The sequence below is a fragment of the Cavia porcellus genome, unplaced genomic scaffold, assembly GCF_034190915.1.
Source record: "Cavia porcellus strain 051 isolate PalLab524CR breed Dunkin Hartley unplaced genomic scaffold, mCavPor4.1 scaffold_9, whole genome shotgun sequence".
NCBI classification, from domain to species: domain Eukaryota; kingdom Metazoa; phylum Chordata; class Mammalia; order Rodentia; family Caviidae; genus Cavia; species Cavia porcellus.
The window spans coordinates 24,037,344-24,058,496 of NW_026947492.1; the positions used below are offsets into that span (position 1 = coordinate 24,037,344).

A 21,153-nucleotide genomic window follows, 5' to 3' on the forward strand; every position below is an offset into this window, starting at 1 on the left:
ATTGCTCTGAACTCAAATAATTTTACTGGTTGATAGACATTTGGAGATCCCTGAGTTCAAAGCCCTGATTTTGAACTTGCTCACCTCACCCAAGGTTATAGAACAGAACAGGAATTTACTAGTCACCTGGTATTGTTTCCATATATGCCTTTGTATAAATTTATATTTGGAAACACTGTACACTATTTTATCCTTTCCTACCCATTATATTTTAGACCCCTTATGCTTTTCATTTTTGTACATTTATTTTTGATTTTTGCTTATTATGGTAACAGGGACTGAACCCAGGTCCTTCACACTGAGCTACACTCCCTACCTTTTTTGTTTTTTTACCATTGTTGTTTGTTTTGAGACAAGATCTAAATTGATAAAAGTCTGAGCTTGCAATTCTCCTCCAGGGGGCTGGGCCTGCAGGCACAGCCACCATGCTTGACTTGTGCATTCACTGAGGACAAATTGATGAAATGAGATAGGCCTTGATTTTCACACTTGATAGAGAGTCTAAGGATGAAGGAACTTGTGCATCGTTTTTTGTTTTTTGTCTTTTTCGTTTTTTGGTACCAGGGATCAAACTCATGACTGCCTGCTTGCAAGGCAGGCGCTTATTGCCGCTGAGCTAAATCCCCAGCCCAACTTGTGTATTGTTACACAGCTATGTCAGATAGCTCCCCGTGCTAGAAATAAAGCACCCTACATAGAGCACCATGACAGGAATTCATATCTCACAGTTCCCAAAACTGAGAAGCCCAGGATCAAAGTACCAATTTGATTCTTCAGTGATAGTCCTTTTCCTGACTTGTAGAAAAGAGAAGAGAAAGGAAAAGAAAAGAAAGCAGGGAGGGCCAGCTCTCCCAAGTTCTTGTCTCTAAGTCTTTGCACTTACTAGGGCACTAATCCTGATAGGGGAGCAGCCATCTCCATTCCTTTATCCAAACCTAATTACCTCCTGCACACCTTGTTCCCAAATAAAATCACCATGGGGTTAGGCCATCCAGGTACAAACTTAGGGGAGGAGCCAAATTCAGAGCCAAACTGACAGCAGTTCCAGAACCTGAACTGGCACCCAGGACACCTGGCATCAGTAACACTGAATGAACAGTTGTGGAGGTGTCCACTGTGATGGGCACGGCATATTCAGTCAAGTCTGTCTCATCGGTGACACGAGACAGCTATGCAATAACTAGGGGGGGCAGGTGCCAGACTGTGAAACTATCCCACTCCAGATTCAAAAGGGGATGGCATGACATCCATAAGGGTTGATCCAGAGCGCCGGTGTTTCAATTAAAAAACTCTTAAGAGTAAAAGAAACATTGCCATTAATCACTCCAAATATTTGAGGGCACTTAAAATCCTATCGTTCTTGCCACTTTCCAAAGCATTCCTGGACTTTCTTGGGTGCATGTTCATAAGGTGTGAGAGGGCCAGCCCTGCTGCTCGTGAGATGTGCCCATGAGATGAGACAGACGTGGAAAATGTCACGGCACGTCCTGGGCCCCCTGGCCGCTGGGTCTGAGGTGGAGTGATTTCTGGCTCTCCCCCGACGACGTGAAAATAAGGCGGCTGCGACAGGGCCGCTAGAGACACTCGAGAAAGAGGCCTCCAGATCTGCTCCGGGAAGGGGAATTGGCTGCAGTGTGGTCCAAAACTACGGGTGCATATGTAACGAAAAACAGTATTTTCCATAGAAAAAGACACGCTGCCGCGAGCCTGCCTGGGGAGCTCCCTCTGGTTCCACACTGCAGACTCGCAGAGAGAAAGAGTAGAAACAACGCCACCGGACAGGCAGGCAGAGAAGGGCATGGCCGGCCCGGGTCTGCGGAACAAGGCCGAGCCGCTCGCGCTGCACACGGGGGCTCCGCCTGTCCTTTACTTTCCTCTCCTGGCGCAGGACACTGTCTATTTAACCAGCACCCCCGACCCGAGCGCAGGTCTCTGCAGCAGGGACACAGAAACCGCGGGCTCCCGAAGGGCGAGGCCTGGGACGGCGCAGTGAGGCGCAGAGCGCGGGCTCTGGCGAGGCAGGTGCCCGGCCGCCGACGCGAAGCCAGAGACACCAGGACCCTCTCCACCGCGCGAGGCGCCCTGTCCAGCGCAGGCGGAGGACACGGCCTAGGACTGGGCCGGGCCGGAGGCAGGCGGGCGGGAGCTTCGGTCGCCCTCCCGCACTCCCCACAGCTCATCTTGTTTGTCAGAAAACCATTTCCAGAGCCAAAGGAGAGGGCGGGCCCCAGGGCGACCTGAAAAATAGCCCGAAGGGGCGAGCAGCGGGAGCGTCCGCAACCGGGACCGCAGGCGGGCGGAGCCGCGCGGTGCGGCTCGACCCCGCACCCGAGAGCCAGGCCAGAGCGCGTCCCCGAGCCCGTCGAGCGCGGCCACCTTCCACCTCGCTCGCCGCCTCGCGCCTCTTGGCTGCACCGTTCGAAGCGGAGGCGGGGCCGTGTGGGGCCGGGCGGGTGCGCGCTGTTGGGAAGGCGGGAGGAGCTGGCTCTCTTGTGCTCTGATTGGTTTTTTCTGAATAAGGGGCGGTATCTTGAGGGCAGTTCTGCAGCCGGCATTGGGCGCTGAGGATGGAGGGCGTGGTTTTATGAAGTCAGTTCCGGTTGCTGTAAAACCCCCGGGGCGGCGGCGAACGGGTTTCAGATGCTTCTGGGTCGCGGTGGGTGAAGCGCCGGAGTCTGTGTGCCTGAGCCAGAGAGCGCTGCGCTAGAGCGAAGCGGCGAGGGATGGCGGCCACTGGGACCGCGGTCGTCGCGGCCACGGGCAGGCTCCTGATCCTGCTACTGCTCGGGCTCACGGCGCCCGCCACGGCTCTGGCCGGCTACATCGAGGTGAAGACCGGGGAGCGCTCTAACGCCGTCCCCTCCATCCTCCGGGGAGTGCGGCCTGGGAGTGGGGCCGGGCGGCGAGGTCGCGGTCGGCCGGGCCGGGGGCGCAGCGATGGGTCCGGCGCGCCCTCCCCCGCTCGCCCCGCTTGGCGCAGTGCTTAGCACTGGAGGTCGTCGGGGCGCAGCGCCGCAGAGGCCACAGGAAAGGCGACGGGGCTTTTGGCGCGGGGGCCGCGGTGGCCGCGGTGGCGGCGGTGGCGGCGGTGGCGGCGCGGCTCCGAGGCCTCTCGCGCCTCCTCGGGGATCCGGCCGTCCGCCTCGCCCTCCCCCGGGATAGCGCGCGCAGCTGCCGTGAGCCCCGCAGCCCGCCCGGCGCCCACCCTCGGCGGGGCCTCGGCTCCCAGCCCCGGCTGCCGTGCAGTCTTTGTGGGCCAGGTGGGGATGCGGCTCCGGCCCGCGGCGGGCGGCGGGAAGCGGGGCGGTGCCGCGGCGCGGGCCCAGGCGAGGCGGAGCCGCTGCCCGGTCCCGGGTCTGGGGTTTGTGTTGGCCCCTTTCAGGGTGCGGCGAGGCGGGAAGGGAACCAGGACTGCGTGGGGGTAACTCTTGAAATGTTTTACCGGGGTACGAGGCTCGAGGTTCCCTGGGATTTCTCCGCGCCGCGGGCCGGCGGAGTCGGGCTCTGCGGCGCGGTGTGCAGCTCCGGCCGCCGAGGGAGATGCGGGACTCATTTTTCTCAGGCTTCTCGAAAGAGTGCTGGAGCTGTCGGGCTGGAATGTGTTTCTGGTGGTGTTTGGGTCTTGTGTCGGGTGCCCTTATGTTTAAAACTACTGTTGGTTTTGTGTTGAGCTGATTTCACAGAGACGTGAGGCAGGTTTTGATTAAATAATCATGACCTGAGAACTTTGTAATAAAAATTGCAACTTAGGATGTGTTCATTTCTACAGATCGTGTAAATATTTCCACGGGCAAAAGAACTCCAATAAGCCACCTCTGATGGAACGCTTTAAAAACCTTCGTATTGCTCCTGCTTAAACCTTTATGACTCGAGGGGAAAGGAGCCACGTTTTAAGTAGAAATAGTTAATGTTTATATAAACGACTTTTAGGTTTAGTCTCCACGCTACGGCTAGGACTGGGCTGTATTTGCGATGCTAGCTAATATGCTGCAAGAAAAGCAGCTAGATACATGTGCAGGGTGGGCAGGGAACGAGGAAAAAAGGGTTTTGTTGGGGAGATGCAGCTCACCAGTGAGTAAAGGTGTCGGAAAACATCGTTTACACCGCTAACCTTGTTTCCCAGGAGTATGAGAAACTTCAGACAGGCGAATTCACGATAAAGAATCCATCAGTTTTAAAGAATGTATTAACTCCTGCCTACAGAGAAAGAAAAATAACTATCAGAATGAGTTGTGGGTTAACTTTTATTGTTAGCCCCACATTGCCTATTTGAAAAGTCTGGCTGAACAAGGTAGTAATTTAACTGTTCTGCAAAACGCATTTTAAATGTTTTATGATAGCTTCTATTTTTTGAAAACTGTATTTTTGCTCACACTAAGTTAAATCTTTCAAGTAGTCTTTTGTCAGGCTGGCAGAATTTTCTTAACATGTACTGTATATAATTTGATTTTGTTTATTTGCTGCTAGGCAAAGGATTGCTTAAGCCTTAATTTAGATGAGAATGGCCTAAATCAGGATGTCTTTGGGAAGGCCCTTATTGAGATTAGCCAGAGGGATTCTGGCCAAATCCCTGATCATGTTGCTTGGCACAGAATTATTGATTGGCGAATCTTTAGTGTTGCTTGGTGTTGACTAAATTAATCTCTTACACCTGTTTAAAAAGAAAAAAGACCTACCTCTGTACTCAAGGGCCACTTCCTCTCTTAAATCCAAGACAAGTTCTAGTGTGTTGGTGCTCGGATATGGGAATCGGAAGGCAGCGTTTGTGCTGAAACCCTCAATCCAGTACACAGTGGAAGATTAGGTTTCTCAGGAGCGGAACCGGAGTTTGTATTCCCACATCTCAAGGGAGGGCCAGGGTGCCCGTTTTAAGGAAGCGCAACCCTGAGTTGGAGTATGATAACTCAGAGAGGGGGGAGGGGGCTAGTTGTCATAGTTGTTTTTTGAGACAGGGTTTCACCATTGTTCAGACTAGCCTTGAGCCTGCAGTGATCTCCCCCGCCCCCCCCCCACTGACCTTTTGTTGATATTCTGAAAGGTGGGGTGGGGGATTGGAATAAATACTTGGGTGTGCTCTGTTGTAACTGTTGACAATCAGTCGAGTCCCCCTTTTGTAGAGGGAATTTGTTACCACTCAAAAGCAGGGCTGTTCTGATGTAGGTGTGGATGTCATTTGAGTTTGGGAAGTGGCTAGTGTGGCTGAGAGTGAATTTATTTAATTTTAGTTAACACAAGTTTTTCATTTTAAAACTGAGCAATTTGAAAGCTTTTAACTTTGAGGCAACTTACTTTGTGGATTTTTTTTTTTTTTTTTTTTTTTTTTTTTTTTTTTTTTTGTACTGTGGATTGAACCAGGAGCCCTGAGCTTCCTCCCCCTTCCTGTTTCTAAATTGTATTTTGAAAAGATCCTGTTAGGTTGCCCAGGAGGACAGCCTTGACCTTAGCTTCTCCCTAGGCCTCCTGAGTAGGTGGCATTATGGGGTATACTATTCAGCCCGCCTGTGAATCAAGGTTTTTAGCTGTTCCATTTTATGAAATCGAAATGCAAACCGTGTATTTCCTTTTTATAATTTAGCTTCTAAATTGAGATGTAGTTGGGCAAAGTGATTCATGCCTGTAATCAGGAAATTGAGGCAGGAGGGTCACCTTGACTTACCAGGCTGAACTGCACACTGAGGTCTTTTAAAAAAAAAACAAAAACCAAAAAACCAATTCTAATGTACTATAAAGTATAAAATACACAACAGATTTTGAAAACATTGTGTGAAAATTGTAAAATATATCAATTTTATATACACATATGTGTGTGTGTGTACATTGGGAATCAAACTCAGGACCTTGTGCTCACCAGGCATGCCCTTGTGCCGCTGAGCTATTATTCCCAGCTTCAGTTTTATTTTGATTACATTGAAATGAGTGTTTTAGACACTTGGCTAAGTGCAATGTATTAATACAGTCACCAGTTTTTCTTTTAACTGTAACATGACTACTAGAGAATTTAGCACTACGTATGTAGCTCTCACGTTTCTTGCACAGTGCTTATTTACAGTCTCGCTTACTGTTGGTCCTACATATATTGTTAGCACAATTTTTGAGTGTGTTGCTGTATTTTCTCAATATAGCAACCTATCTTGAAGTTGGCTCAGTATCATATTTTTGTTAGGACGGTTTTGAGTATGTTAATTTTTTCCTGTTCTGTTGAGTTTTTATTTCATTTCATTTTATTTATTTATTTATTTTGGTACCAGGAACGCAAGACCTCATACTTGCCAGGCAAGTGCTGAGCTGAGTCCCTGGCCCTGTTTGCTTTTTGAGACAGGGTCTTGCTATGTAGCCCAGGCTGGCCTTGAACTTTGTAGAATCCGCTTGCCTCAAACTTCTTCGTGCTGGGATGACAGGTGTGTACCACCATGCCCAGTTTTTAGAAATAGCTTTAAATATACAAAAAAATGTAAACCTTGTAGAAAGAACCCTTATACCATTTACCCATATTTACCATTAATATTTCTCATGCACAGGGTTTGTTTGCACAGGATGGGTGGCGTAGAATTCAGTGGTGGAACACCTGCCTTGTGGCCCTAACTTCACTACTCAGCGTTCAAAAATTTTTTTCATTGTATTAATTGTATTTTTGCTGAACTGTTTGAAAGTAAGTTGCATACCCTATCCCTTTTCCTTCTGAAATGCTTAGTGTGTATTTTCTAAGAACTAAGGGCATTCTCTTACATAATATTAGTAAGGGTTCTCAATCTAAGGAAAGTTAATGTTAATATAATACTTGAATCAAGTATTCAGTCTGTATGTACTATTTTATCAGTTGACACAATAGTGTGTTTTGTAAGCATTTGAAAACATGACTATTTTGAAAACCAAAGCAGTTTTTGAATTCATGGCAGTAAATAAGTGAAAGAAATATTTTTTATAAATACAAAAATCAGATTTTTAACTTAACTAATATTATTTTGGAAAAATCAAAATATGACTTTTCAAAGTTCTTTACCTTATTCTCCCTTACCAAGTTCTCAGGCTTCCCCATTTTGTTTTTAAAATTAGAAGAAAAATCATATAGGTAATACATGCTTCTTGTTTAAAAAAAGTTTAAAAGACAGGTAATAAGAAGTGATAAATAACTCGAAATCATACCTGCAGGAAAACTTTACTGTAAACATTTTAGTGTGTATATCCTAGTGAATGCCGGCTGTTTGTGACCATTGAAAGCTCTAAAAGGCTCTCCATATAGGTTTATCATGTACAAAAAGTTAATGAATTGGCACCCGTTGAAGCTGCTGCCTGAGGATTATTTTGCATTGTCCTAAAATGAACTGCTGTGACAAAAATGGAGGAGACAATCTTCCTACAGTAGTCGTGGTAGCTGTGGAGGGTCAATTGAGAGAGAATGCTAAATTGCCTGTAATTCAATTTTCATGATTTGTTTTTTAGTGAGATAAACCAGATTACCTTGAAGCTTAATTAAATTTAGTGTGCGGCACCTTGATTTATGGCCTGAGCTGGAGAGTAGTACACCGTGTAGGTGCACTTTGATGGAAATGAGTTCTGGTCCTTTGTATTGGGTACAATAAAAATTTTTTTGCTAAGGGGATTTTTCTTGCATGAACATTGTGAAGTATTTTATTACCTTTGGAGGGGGCTGTGTGAGGGATTAAACCCAGGACCTTGTGCGTGGTAGATAAGCTTCCTACCACTCAGTTATACCTCCATTCCAAGACTTATTTTTTAATGAAGTTTTTTAAGACCCAACTGTAAGCTGTTTTTAAAATAGGGTTAGAAATGGGGCTGGGGATTTAGCTCAGCAGCATAAGCGCCTGCCTTGCAAGCAAGTCGTGAGTTCGATCCCCGGTACTGATAAAAAGGAAAAAGACAAAAACAAAACAAAAACCCCGAAAATGATACAGGACTTAAAACAAGATAATAGGAAATTGACAATTGTTACCATAATATATCTTGTTATCTTCAAAGCAGCCACCCATATCATCAGGCATAACAAAATCAAGTAAAAATGGTGAAAATGATACAGGACTTCAAAACCAGATAATAGGAAATTAACAATGGCTACCATGGTTAATGCCTCTTTTTTTCTTCAACATAGCTGTGCAGACCATCAGACATAGGCATGTAAAACTAGCCAGTCAATACAAGAACTAAGTTTCTTCTTCAGTTGTTATCCTTTTAGACGTTTCAGGTGTGTGATCTCTAATTTCTACTATGTCTGTGTCTCGTGAACATGTTCTGTGTGGGCTGAGCTCTGAGACTATTTTGCTGAGTCCACCCGCTGTAAAACCCCTCAGGTGTTACTTGTCACGATTGTATCCGGTGCTTCCAGCTGAAGCAAGCCTGAGCCAGGGGAGGGATGGTGTCACCTCAGGAGCCCTGACTGTCAGAGCTTTCTTTTGAATCAGATGGCAAGCTGAGGAGGGTACAGTCTTGACTCAGGGCTTTGGACATTGGTGATGATAACCCGGGATCTGTGTCGAGGGCTTCTCCGATTGGAAAGTTTCGCCCCTGAGCTGGCTGAGAGGAAGCAGTGGTCCTTACTGAATTGCCAGGGGTTGCAGGTTGGCTGCTGGAGCCAGGACAGCAGCCGAGCTTCTCTCAAGGTTGTGCGTTCCATTGCTGCATGTTGTTGGGGGGGAGGTGGGGCAGTGGCATCTAAAGCCAAATGGCTGGAAGAAAGTGGAAACTTTCATTTGGCTGAATTACAAAGGAGACGTTTAGCCCGCCGAAGAAGCGGGGGATTTAGTAATGGTAGTAAAGGGTGGAAATACTTTCAGGTAATTTGCTTTTTCTGTAGAAGACAAAGCAGATTGCAGGCCAAGACAGATGCAGGATTTGTATTTGGAGAGATGAGCTGATAGGACCCTCTTTTATTTTACTCCTTTTAATTGTAACTGTCTCATCTCTAGCAAATAGAAACACTTAGCCAACATCTAATTTTGTTAGATCTTAACACTTCCTGTATTTGCCTTATCCTTAAAAAAAAAAAAAAAATTCTACAGGTACAGAAATAAAACAATAGAAAGGCCTGCCTAGAAATTTCCAGAAGTAACTATTACCTTAAACTGGATGTAACATTCTCATTTATGGCTTTATGAAGCTCGCTCAGGCTGTTAAGAGTTGTAATAAATAATTTATAACTGTTAATTATTTTAGCATGTTGTGATAGTTCTAGAAGGTAATACTGTCAGGATACCTGAACTGAATGTAAGTGCACAGTGTACCCGATGGGGAAAGCCGTAGAGGGTTTCCAAGCTTTTTTAGCCTACAGAAGAGAAAGTAAGTTTCTTTCTTTCTTTTCTTTTTTTTTTTTTTTTTTTTTTTATTTAAAGAAAAGGAAACAAAAAAAAAATACATGGAGATAAAAAAAAAAGGGTAGAAATAATACAAAATTACAGACAAACAAACGGTAAGAAATTGCTGGTTGATAAGTTACACATTGTCATCTTAGAAATAGCTGTTCAGGTTATAGAATTAAAGTATTTAGAATGACATTCAAAAAGTGACCCTACAAACCATTCTGCTCTATGATCGAACATAAGCTCAGTAAAAAGGATTATCAGTCCTACACATTTGTTTTACATCTCAAAGAGGGTAAGATTAAACATATCAAAACAGAACAGAACATTTTAAAAAAAACAATTTAAAGAAATACAGATTTCAAAGCAAGTTCACTGGAGATCTTCATTATCTGTCTCTAGTTTCTTACAAAGAGTTGTCCCTGTCTTCACCCACTTTATATACTTATTGCATATTATAGAGCTAATCAAATCATTACAGGATGATGAAGTCTTTTTAGGTCCTCAAATTCCAAATTAGGGAAGAGAGAAAGTAAGTTTCATGTACATGAAGTCATCCAGAATTAAATATTTTTTTCTGGCCTGTTTTGGAGTCATTTGTGTTGAGTGCAGCGTGGTACTGTGCTGTGTGAATTAGTAACTATATGTTCTGTGGATGGACACTGGTGTTCCCAGCTTGAGTTTAAGATAATGCTGTTATTTCTGTGGTTTGCCTGTTAATGTCTATTATTTCAGTTTTTAAAAGATTTTTTAAATTTTTTATTTATTTATTTTTTTTTATCGGTACCAGGGATCGAACTCACAACTGCCTGCTTGCAATGCCGCTGAGCTAAATCCCCAGCCCCTAGAAAATTTTTTTAAAAACTGTGTTTTCAGAAAGGCTGTTAGGTGTTTTTGTGTCTTCCCTGGGCAGTCGTTCTGTCTGGAGGACACAGAGGCCTCTGTATTGTCCTGTGGGGAGCTCTGTTGCTCTTCACTTCCCATTTGGAGCTGTACTTTACTTGCAGCTGATTTTGTTTCTGTTTTTTGTTGGAGGTGTAGTGTGAAGGTTTTCTCCTATTTTTTCCATATGGATGTACATCCCCTACCACTTGGCTGAGCTCCATTTATGGTCAGAGGTGTCCTTTTCCTTTTGCTCTTCTCTGCCATCTTATTGTAAATCAAGTCTCTCTCTGCATGGCTTTGCGCTTCTGTGTTATAAGCCACTGAGCTCTGGTGTTTTTCTGCATCAAATGATAAGTTAATGTGTCATTCTTGTGTGGCTGCCTCTCTAACCCCATACTGTGGATTGAACCCAGGTCCTTCACCTTGAACTGCATCCCCATCCTTTGTTTATTTTGATTTTTTTTTTTTTTTTTTGGTACCGGGGATCAAACTTACAATCGCGCTTGCGAAGCAGGCGCTGATGCCACTGAGCTAAATCCCCAACCCTTGTTTTTTATTTTGAAACTATCTCAATAAGTTGCTTAGGGTGGGCTCAAGTTTGCTATTCTTCCGCCTTAGCTTCCCAGAGTTCTGGGATTACTCTGTAGGTGTTGCCACACCCAGCTAGTAATGAGATTTTATATGTACCTTGCTTTCCTTCAGTAGTGTTGTGGCTGTTACTTAAGCCATTTCTTTTCGTGTACATTGGCCATATTCCATGACCAGTATCTGCCTGCTGAATTGTGATTGGGATGGCATCGAGTCTGCTGTGCAATTGGAAGAAACTGCATATTTCTCATGTTGAGTCTTCCAACATTGGAAAACGGCTTATACCTTTATTTAGATCCCTTCCACACTCAGTGTTACATGGCTCTCTAAATAGAGATCGTGTGTGTCTTCTGTTAGGTTTGTTACTAAGTTTTAAGAGTCTTGCTAAGTTGCCCAGACAGTCCCAGAGATGAAGATTCACCTGCTCACCATACTTGGTTTGTTATTTGATATTTTACAGTGCTGATATAAATGACATTTTAAAAGGTTTTGTTGTTATTGACTTATATCCTTTAATTACTGGCCTCTGGTTGGGTGTGGTGGCACCTGTCTATAATCCCAGCACTCAGAAGGCTGAAACACGAGGATCACCATGAGGTCAGTCTGGGCTACATAGGAAGTTCAAGACCAGCCAGAACTGCATAGTGAAACCCTGTCTTTAAAAAAAAAAAAAACAAAACTATATATCAATATATATCGATATCTATACCGACAGACAGACCGACCTTGGAGTTTAGCCTGGTGGTGCACACCAGTAATCCTAGGCACTCCATCGAGGTGCGGGCAGCTTGGGTAGTTTTAGCATGACCTGGCACATAGATAGGTGGATGCTTGACCTTGTATCCAGCAGCCCTGTTATGCCTGTGTACTAATTCTCATTCTGTTAATTTAGGTTAGCTTTGAATTTTTCAGTATATACTATGAAGTGTTGAATTTTCTTTCCATTTAATCTTTGTAGCTTTAATTTCTTTTTCTTTATTGATAAAACTGGAGTTCCTTTAGCATCTCTGTTGGATTCTTGGTGTCAGAGAAAGCTGTGTATTTTCTTTTTCTTTCTTTCTTTTTTTGTCTTGTTGAGACAGGGTCTCACTATGAAGTTCAGGCTGGCCTTGAGCTCACTTTGTAGCCCAGGCTGTTCTCGAACTTGAAATGATCCTCCTGCCTCAGCCTCCCGAGTGCTAGGATTACAGGCGTGAGCCACCACGCCCAGCTCCAAAGCTGTGTATTTTCTATATATGTGATCCTTGTTCTCCTTTTATCAAGTAAGAAACGACTCTTACATGCAGTTTGCCAACAATGTGGCCTTGCAGATACCAGAGCTCTGCTACTGAGCTGTGTCCCCAGCCCTACCAAAGACTCTTTATTGCAGATGAATTTCCAGTTATCACCAGGCACCTTCTTTTCACTCCCCTGGTAAGATGATGATGTGCTTTTCACTGCAGTTTTGTGTGGCAGCGTTGAGTACTGAATGCAGGGTCTTTTTCCCTCTCGTCAGTTGAGTGCTCTACTACCAACCTACATCTGTGCACCCCTTGCGTTTTGATCCTGCTGTTTGCAGGCAGCTTGGCATACCAGAAATGAATCAAACTTTATTTGCGTTCTGGATTTGATTTGCTCAAATTTTGCTCAGGAGTTTTGCCTCTGCCTCCAAAAGTGAGTTTGACTTTTAATTTTTCTCATTTTTGTGATACATCTGTCAGGTTCTAGTTTCAAAGTTGCTGGCCTTATGCAAGGAGTTTTGATGGAAGAAGCATTTTGCTTTTGTTCTCATCTCTAGAATATTTAAGATTGGCATTGCTTTTCCCTTAAAAATTTGAGGGAAAGTTATTAGTGTGGCCATTGGAATTTTCTTCGTTGGTTATGGTTTTGAATTGTGGATTCAGAACTTTTGTCAGTTTTGGTAGTTCAGTCTCTGATGGATTACATGACTTTTTATTTTACTGTTTGCTCCTGGATACTGAGCCTAGCACCTCATGCATGCTGTGCATGTGCTTTGCCCCTGAACTAGGAGCTCAAAACCCATCTGTCTTTGTTAAATTGATGACATTTGGCTGATAGAAGTTGTTTAGTGGATAGATTGAGCCTAGGAAATTAAATGCAGTGCCTCTATACTGAGAGCTACTTTTGAAGTCAAGCCTTTATAAATTTTTTTGTTTTGAGTCAGGATTGCTGGGCTGTTCTAGACTAGGTTTGAACTTGGAAACTTAGTGTCCCAGCCTCCCAGTGTGCAGGGATAACAGACATGCGTTGTGACATCCAGCTTTGTGACCTTCTTACAGTCTTTGTATGTCCAAATCTGGGTTCTATGTTGCTCCCCAGCTCCACCCTTTTTTCTTTTAATTTATTTGTGTACATGCAATGTATGTGTTCGTGGACGTGCACACACACGTGTATTTTGAGGCAGTCTGGCTGTGTAGTTTAGGCTTGTGTTGAACTTACTTTGTGGTCCAGGTTAGCTTTAAACTCAGGGCGATCCTCCTGCCTCAGTCGAACTCATGACTGCCTGCTTTCAAGGGAGACACATATGCCGCTGAGCTAAATCCCCAGCCCCCTCCATTGTGATTTTAATTTGACTCTCATCCATTGCAAGAAGTGTTCACTCTGCCTTTTAAACCTTGGTGTTGTAGAGCAAACCCAAGACCCAGATGAGGCAGCAAGTTTTCCACCCCTGAGCTTCATCTGCAATAGGAAGTGCATCTCTAACTACCAAATATGTGGAGACTTCCGGAATGTCCTTTGTTTTAATTTCAAGCTTAATTGTTCTCAGAATATTATTCTGAAATTAATTGAGTTTATCTGAGTTTGATTTCAATCTTTGAAGTTTGTGGCTACCTACATTATGGTCCTGATTTTTTATTTATTTTTAACACCAAATACATTTATTAGAAAAGAAGAACATTACAAAATATCCTCATACCTTTCCTTGAGAAATTAAAAATAAAAGACAGAAGAAAATAATAAAGATTAGAAAGCACAAACCCTTATCAAACTGCCAACATCATTTTTCATGAAGATTAGCATTTTGATTGTTACATTTCTGTAAAAATAGAAGAGACTCAGAATAGTCTAAGCAACTTTAATAAAGGAATAAAATTAGAGCTTCATCCCTTCCCAATCCCACAACTTATCACAGTTACACCAATCATGACAAAACAGCATTGCTATCAACACAGGCAAACCACCAAAGTAAAAATATAAAGTCCCAAATAGATACCCACATAACAGACAATTGATTTCTGGCAAAGATGCAAAAGCAATTAAATAGAGAAAGGATTGTACCCTCAATAAATATACTAGAATAACTGGATATCTACAGGCAAAAAACCCAAACCTTATAGCACACTAAAACTTTTAAAAATATCCAAAAGTGAACTCAGAGTGGCTCACAGTGGCTTAGTTAAAGTAAAAGCAAGTGTGGCCTGAGTCTTTGTTTGGCTGACGTCATTCTTTCTTGGACAGAGTACTTGTTTTTTTTCCTTATACTAATGAAAAAATACAATGTTTATATATGTGTGACATTTATTTCACTAATAAGTATGTTCTCAAGGCTCATCCATTAGCCTATAAAAATGTCCAGTTTATCATTCTTTATGGTGGAGTAGTACTGCATTGTATAGAAACACCACATCTTTTTTATCCATTCCTCAGTCGATGGGCATTTAGGTTGTTTCCAAGCTCTGGCTATTACAAACTGTGCCGCAATAAACATGGGTTCACATATATTACTGTGGTATCATGATTTAATTCTTTTGGGAAGATACCCAGAAGGGGAATAGCTGGGTTGAATGGGACATCCAATTCTAGTTTTTTGAGGAATCTTCACACTGATTTCCACAGTGGTTGCACCAGCCTGCATTTCCACCAACAATGGAGTGATGCTCCTTTTTCCCCCACAGCCACTCCAGCTTTTTTTTTTTTTTTTTTTTTTTTGAGATGGGGTCTCACTGTGCAGTTCAGGCTGGCCTTAAGCTCACTTTGTAGCCCAGGCTGGTCTTGAACTCGCAAAGATCCTCCCACCTCAGCCTCCTGAGTGATGGGGTTACAGGCATGAGCCACCACGCCCAGCTTTACTCCAGCTTTAGTTATTAGTTGATTTCTCAATACTAGCCATTCTTTCTGGGGTGAGGTAGAATTTCAGTATTATTTTAATTTGCACCTCTCAAATGACCAGTGCTGTTGAACATGCTTTCACATATTTACTTGCTGTTTGTACTTCTGAGAAGTGTGTGTTCATCTCAGATGCCCATTTTTGGATTGGGTCTTTAAATCTGAAAGGAGTGGTTTTTTTTTTGAGTTCTTTATATATTTTCAGTAGTAATCTTTTGTCTGAGGAACAGCTGGCAAACATTTTCTCCACGTTAGGGGTTGTCTCTTCACTCTGTTGGTGGTTTCTCTTGCTGTGCAAAAGCTTTTCAGTAGGTGAGATCCCAGGTGTTACTCTTTGTGGTAAGTGCACTCTGAGTTTTTTTCAGAGTCTTTGCCTATACCAGTCTCTTCAAGAATTTTACGTCCTCTATCTGCCAACACATTTTATGTTTCTGTCTTTTTTTGGTACTGGGGATCAAACTCACAACCTCATACTTGCCAGGCAGGCACTTATGCTGTTGAGCTAAAACCCTGGCTGTTATGTTTCTGTCTTAATATTAAGGTCTTTAATCCATCCTGATTTTAGCTTAGTATATGTGAAAGATAAGGGTACAGTTTCAATCTTTAGCATATGAAAAACCAGTTTTTCCAACACATTTATTAAAGAGACTATCACTCTTCCAGTGAATGTGTTTGGCACCTTTGTCAAAGATAAGAGATAAGGTAGCTTAATGTGTCTGTGGTTATTTCTGCATCTTCTGATCTATTCCGTCTTCAAGTCTTTTTTTTTTCCAGTACCACACTGTTTTTTTTACAGTAGCTTTATAATATTTCAAGTCAGGGATTGTGATACCTCCGTCTTGTCTTTGTTGCCCAGGATTGCCTTTGCTATTCTAGGTCTCTTCTGGTTCCAGATGAATTTTAGGATTGTTTTCTCTAATTCTGTGAGATATGCTATTGGAATTTGGATTGGAATTGCATTGAATCTGTATGGCAGTTTTGGAAGTAAGACCATTTCACTATATTGGTTTTTCCTACCCAAGAGCATGGGAATATCTCTCCTGGTCCTCTTTATGATGAAATTTTCATTGTGTACAGAAAAATGTGTATTTTGTGTTTCCTGGTATTTTATGTATCTTCTGATCTTGTTTTCCTTTTACTCTGTCTTTATCCCTACTGAGGTTTTAAAATATCCTTTGTCATTGAGAGAAAGATACATTTAAAATTTTGCAAGTTGAGCTTGGTGGTATGTCTGTAATCTCAGCACTTGGGAGGCTGAGGCTGGAGTTGTTTAAAAACATATTCTGGGGGCTGGGGATTTAGCTCAGCGGCATAAGCACCTGCCTTGCAAGCAGGCGGTCGTGAGTTCAATCCTTGGTACTGATAAAAAGGAAAAAGACAAAAAAAAAAATAAAAAAAATAAAAACATATTCTGCTTGTGAGTGAATTACTTAAAGGTATTTGCTTGTGGAGCTCCTTAAATCTGTAGTTTAATATCTTTCATCAGTTTTAGAATACAGTGATTATCTCTTTAAATATTCAATAATTTATTTAAATATCACTTTACATAATTCTTTCCAGTAGGACTTAAAAAAAATGTTGACACCATTATCTTTTATCTCCTTTCCATGTTTGATTTTCTCTTGACACATCATTCTGCTTGCTGACAATTTCTTTCGCCATATCTCCTAATCTACCATTAAATGTGGCCAATGAGTTCTTAATTTCAGTTGTGTTGTTTTAAGTTTTATAATGTAAAATGACTTTTAAAAAAAAACTTTGTCTTGTTTTTTGTCTTTGAGCATAAAAGGAATTGAAAAGTCCTAGAATAATGCTAGTAGCTAGAACCTGAGTTTGAATCTTTTCCTATTATTTCTGAATGTTTTCCTATATGTGTTTGCCTAATGGTTTGTTGACTGTTTCAGAGACCAGTGTCCTTTTTTTTCTAGCAATCTAGGATCACTAATGTCCTGCAGGGTGATGACTGGGAACCAGCCACGGGCTCTGTGGAGCCCTGTTGCGTTTGGCTTGCCTTTGGGTTGCCTTTGGGTTCGGTGTGCATAGTCCTTCTCCTTCCTCTCCAAGCCATTGTGTTCTCCTAGCATAGTCCCTTTCCCTTGGCCGTCACCCTTGGGTACAGTCTGGTTTCCCTTAGTCTTTTCATGGCTTGCTCTTGTGTGAGTATGTGTGTGTCTGTGTGTGTGTTTGACACAGTCTCACTGTGCAATGCACACTGGCTTTGAACTCGCTGTGTAGCCTAGGCTGACTTCAGAACTCAGCGATCTTCTGCCTCAGCCTTTCAGATGCCAGGATTCCAGGTGTGTACCACCATGCTTGGTCCTCAGGCCTTTCATGTTATCAAGCAATACTGAGCTACTCTCTTCAGAATTCTCTAAGTTCTGCAGAGGAGAAGAAGGCCCCACAGGTTGTCCCTGTCTCCCTGGGCCTCCACCTTCCCCTGCACACTCAGTGGTAATTCTTCACTTTGTTTTGGACCCTCACTGTCTTCAGGCAAAGGGGTTGCAATGTTTTATGTTGCTTTTCCAGTCCTTAATGGGAGGATTGGCAGTAATAAATATGCCAGGCATGGTGGTGCATGCCTGCAATCCCAGCATTTGGTAGGCTGAGACAGAGGATTGCTACAAGTTTGAAGCCAGCCTGTACTAAGTGAGTTCAAGGCCAGTCTGTATGACATAGAAAAACGGCAGGCAGATAAACTATCAAAATTACAAGAGTAATAAAAATGATTATCATTATTTATGGTGCAGTTACTACGTCTCATTTTTTTCTTGTATTCATTGAAACCCCAGAACAATCCTCTGAGGTTGGAAACATGATTACCCTGGCTTTACTGAGGCTTAGGAGATACAAATACAGTGAACTTTGAAATATTTAAACTTGTTACAGTAAAAGACACATTTCACTGCCAAGAACAATAGAATAAGTGTGTGTTAAGAGTAAGGGGACTCTTAACAGTGTGTCTTTTTATTATAATAAAGGATTTTTAAATGTTGAGTATATTTTTTATCACACCCTGCTTGCAGCAATTTCTATCATACAAAAACATTACAGCGGTTCCTCATCCATTTACCTTGCAACTTGCTCTTCCCCAAGGTCAAGTGACCAAGCGGAAGGTTTTGAATCAGTTCAGAATGTGGTGGCCACCAAACAAAACAGTGCCACTGAGGACAGGAAAGGAGACTTGTAGAACCGTTTCACAAGGCTGCAAGGAGAGTGGGGAGAAGCGTGTTGAAAACAAAGAAAAATAAATAAAAATTTTAAAAAACAAATACTTTGAGGAGGTTTAATGGGAATGGGTCTTACACTGTAATAAATTTTAAAAAATGTAAACATTCTCTGTACTTTTCAGTTAAACTTTGTGAAGTAACTGGACCAAGCTCAGAAATCTCAGCACATGGTTAACTTGCTCTTAGGTTTGTGCCTGCTGGGGAACAGATACCTCAGATCAGCATGGAATCTCAAGTTCTAGACCAGCCTAGGCAACTTAGTGAGACCCTGTCTCACAATAAAAAAGTAAATAAAAGGGCTGGAAATGCAGCTCAGTGCTCCCTGGTTTAGTCCCACTGTCACAAAAACAAACTATACAAAGCTTTGGGGTCTGGAGACAGAGCATGGTGGTGTAGTCATTGCCTGGTTTGCTGGTGTTTGAGGCGCCCTGGGGTTAATGGCCATCACCACAGAAACAAAATCTTGAAGCAGCTGGTGATTCTTGCTGTGTATTCTGTGTCAAAGAAGAAATATGTGATTGAAAAGAAAAAAAAAAATACTGGTAAGCAGCTCACCAGATTAGCAAGGCCTTGTCCCACGATACAAGTGTGAAGGGCCTAGATTTAATCTCCAGCACTGCAAAAAAACAAGCCCCCCAGCGGGCTGCCGTTTACCAGTAAGATGCATAACTTATGTTTTTCCGGTTTTGTTTTCTGCACATCTTTATTTATTTCTCAAAAAAATAATTTCCTTTTTTTATTTGTAACCCATTTTCCTCTATTGAACATAATGGGTAATTTTCCAGGCCATTAAATATTTCATAACACTGATTTTAACTGAATTGTGCTTTATGGTCTGGGACTTTGGAACTTAATGATTTTTTTTTTTGTATCAGTGATTGAACTCACAACCTCACACTTACCAGGCAAGTACTTGAGCCTCTGAGTTAAATCCCTGCCCCTCCCAAATCATAAATGTATTATGTCCAATCTCATAAATGGCTTTTTATGCTCTGAATTTGGAATGGGAACTTGTGCTTAATTTGAGTCCTTGTGCAGGCTGCTGCCCAGGAGCTGGGTGTTGTAGCAGTGTTGAAACTGTTTGCGTATTTTACATTGTGCCCTCATCTTTTGTAATATTGAGGAAAAAATGAGAGGTGGTGCTTATTTTATGGACCAAAAGTACGTTATTCGTAGAATTGATGCTTATTTGGTGTTTTTTGTCTAGAAATTCTTTGAATTTAGGTCAGTATTCATTGGGCTCAATTGTGTGGGAATGTTTAGAGAATGCTGAAAGTTCTCTTCTTGCTAACACATGGAAGTAACCGAGTCTGATAATGGCCAGTTTCCTGGTAGCAGAGCACCCTGCCGCACACCCATCTCCATGCCTTGCACACGTTTTCAGGGATATTTTACATGTGTGAGCAAGGGCAGCCTGTGCTGCAGCCAGGTGGGTTCAGGGTTGGGTGTGTGTTTCTAGTGTCTCTGATGCACACTGTGTGCAGTGGATTTTTTCAATCTTTAGCAGTGTTCCAGTTGATGTTTAGAGAACCTCTGGATGTAGCTTAATTAAAAGTGCAGATAATCCATGATAATTGGTTCATTTGGAGTTCTTCAGAGTCATTAAATTTGTATATGCAAGATATTGTGACTAAAGTGATAAATGAAAAAGCTTTTACACTATATTGTCATCACGCTTCCAGCATTTTAATATAGATTATTTTAATCTAGCTTGTCTTTTCTTCCTGTTTATAGGGTTTATTTCCAGGTAGTTTGCATTATGTCAACCACGATAAAAAAGAAATTCTCTAAATTATTCAACTCAATCCACAATTTTTTTGTTTCTATATAAAATATACAAACCATAAAATTTATCACTTTATCCATTAACATTTTTAGTACAGTAAGAACACTTTATGAAGTTCACCCTCTTAAATTTTAAGTGCACAGCATTGTAAACTGTTAAGTACAGTGTTGTACAACAGAGCTCTAGAATGTACTGATCTTTCATAACTGAAACTATATCCTTTGAATAACAGTTTCCTGGCAACTATAGTTGTACTCTGTTTCTAACAGTTTGCTGTTTTAGATATCATGTTAGCGTAATCGTGGAGCATCTGACCTTTCGTGGGTGGTTTGTTTCAGCCGAGATGCTGCACTGCTTTAAAGCCCGTAGCTCTGTGCCGCTTTGTGATACACAGTACTGGGTGAACTTTATTCTTCTGGGATAACCGCTTGTCCTTCTTGCTGGGATTCCTAGTGGATAATTGGAGGACCTGTATCCTGCAGGCAGAGCACGGCCTCTACTGCTGTGTTACCGCCTCTGTGTTCAGCTTCATTGTATCTTAAATGCACAGTGCATATTTCCATTCCCAAATAGAAAGTTCATGTAAAAAATTCTCTCCAGGAATTGAAGATCTGACAGAATCCAAGTAGCAGCAGACTTCCCTTAGTTCAGCAAATTGTATTAATTTATTTCTAGGACTAGGAATCAAACTCAGGACCTTGTACTTGCCAGGCAGGCATTTATGCTGCTGAGCTATGGCCCATACAGCTTGGCAAATTTTTTTTTTTTGGTACTGGGAATCATGGACCGGCAGGCGCTATCCCTGTCCCTCAGCAAGCGACAGTTCCTAATACAATTTTCCTTAATGGATGGGTGAGGCTCCACCCTGTCCTGTCCCCTCTCCAGCAGGATTTCTGCATGAGATACGAACTTTTCCTGTGGAAGGCCATCCCCACTGCTCCTTCTTAAGGGCTGTTAGGAAAGTGATCACTGGAAGCTTTGTTAAGCTTCCTCATGATCCACATTAGTCAGTATTCCCCTGGAAGTCTTTTGAGAGATTAATCTTGCGGATTGATAGAAGTCACTGAAACCAAATGTTGGTTAGTGTTGTTTTTAACAGTAGGAAAAATATTCAGGCTCAAAATCAGATTAAAACATTTTAATGTTGCTCTTAAAAGATTAAATACGAAGCATGGACCCAAACAGTTATCAGTGTCTAGCCAGACGGAACCATTGTTCGAGGTGTCACATGTGTGTATGAGATGGAACG

General features: G+C 42.4%; 1 protein-coding gene across 4 annotated transcripts in view; it reads left to right on the forward strand.

Annotated features, from left to right (window-relative positions):
* Positions 1 to 2,626: 2,626 nt before the first annotated feature.
* The window catches only part of Aplp2 (amyloid beta precursor like protein 2), a 61,130-nt gene continuing 42,603 nt past the window's right edge, over positions 2,627 to 21,153 (forward strand). For all 4 annotated transcript variants that reach the window (XM_063256083.1, XM_063256084.1, XM_063256085.1 and 1 more), the window contains exon 1: positions 2,627 to 2,828. In XM_063256083.1, the coding sequence (XP_063112153.1) occupies positions 2,724 to 2,828 (105 nt within the window). In that variant the 5' untranslated portion in view covers positions 2,627 to 2,723. The remainder of the gene's footprint in view (positions 2,829 to 21,153) is intronic.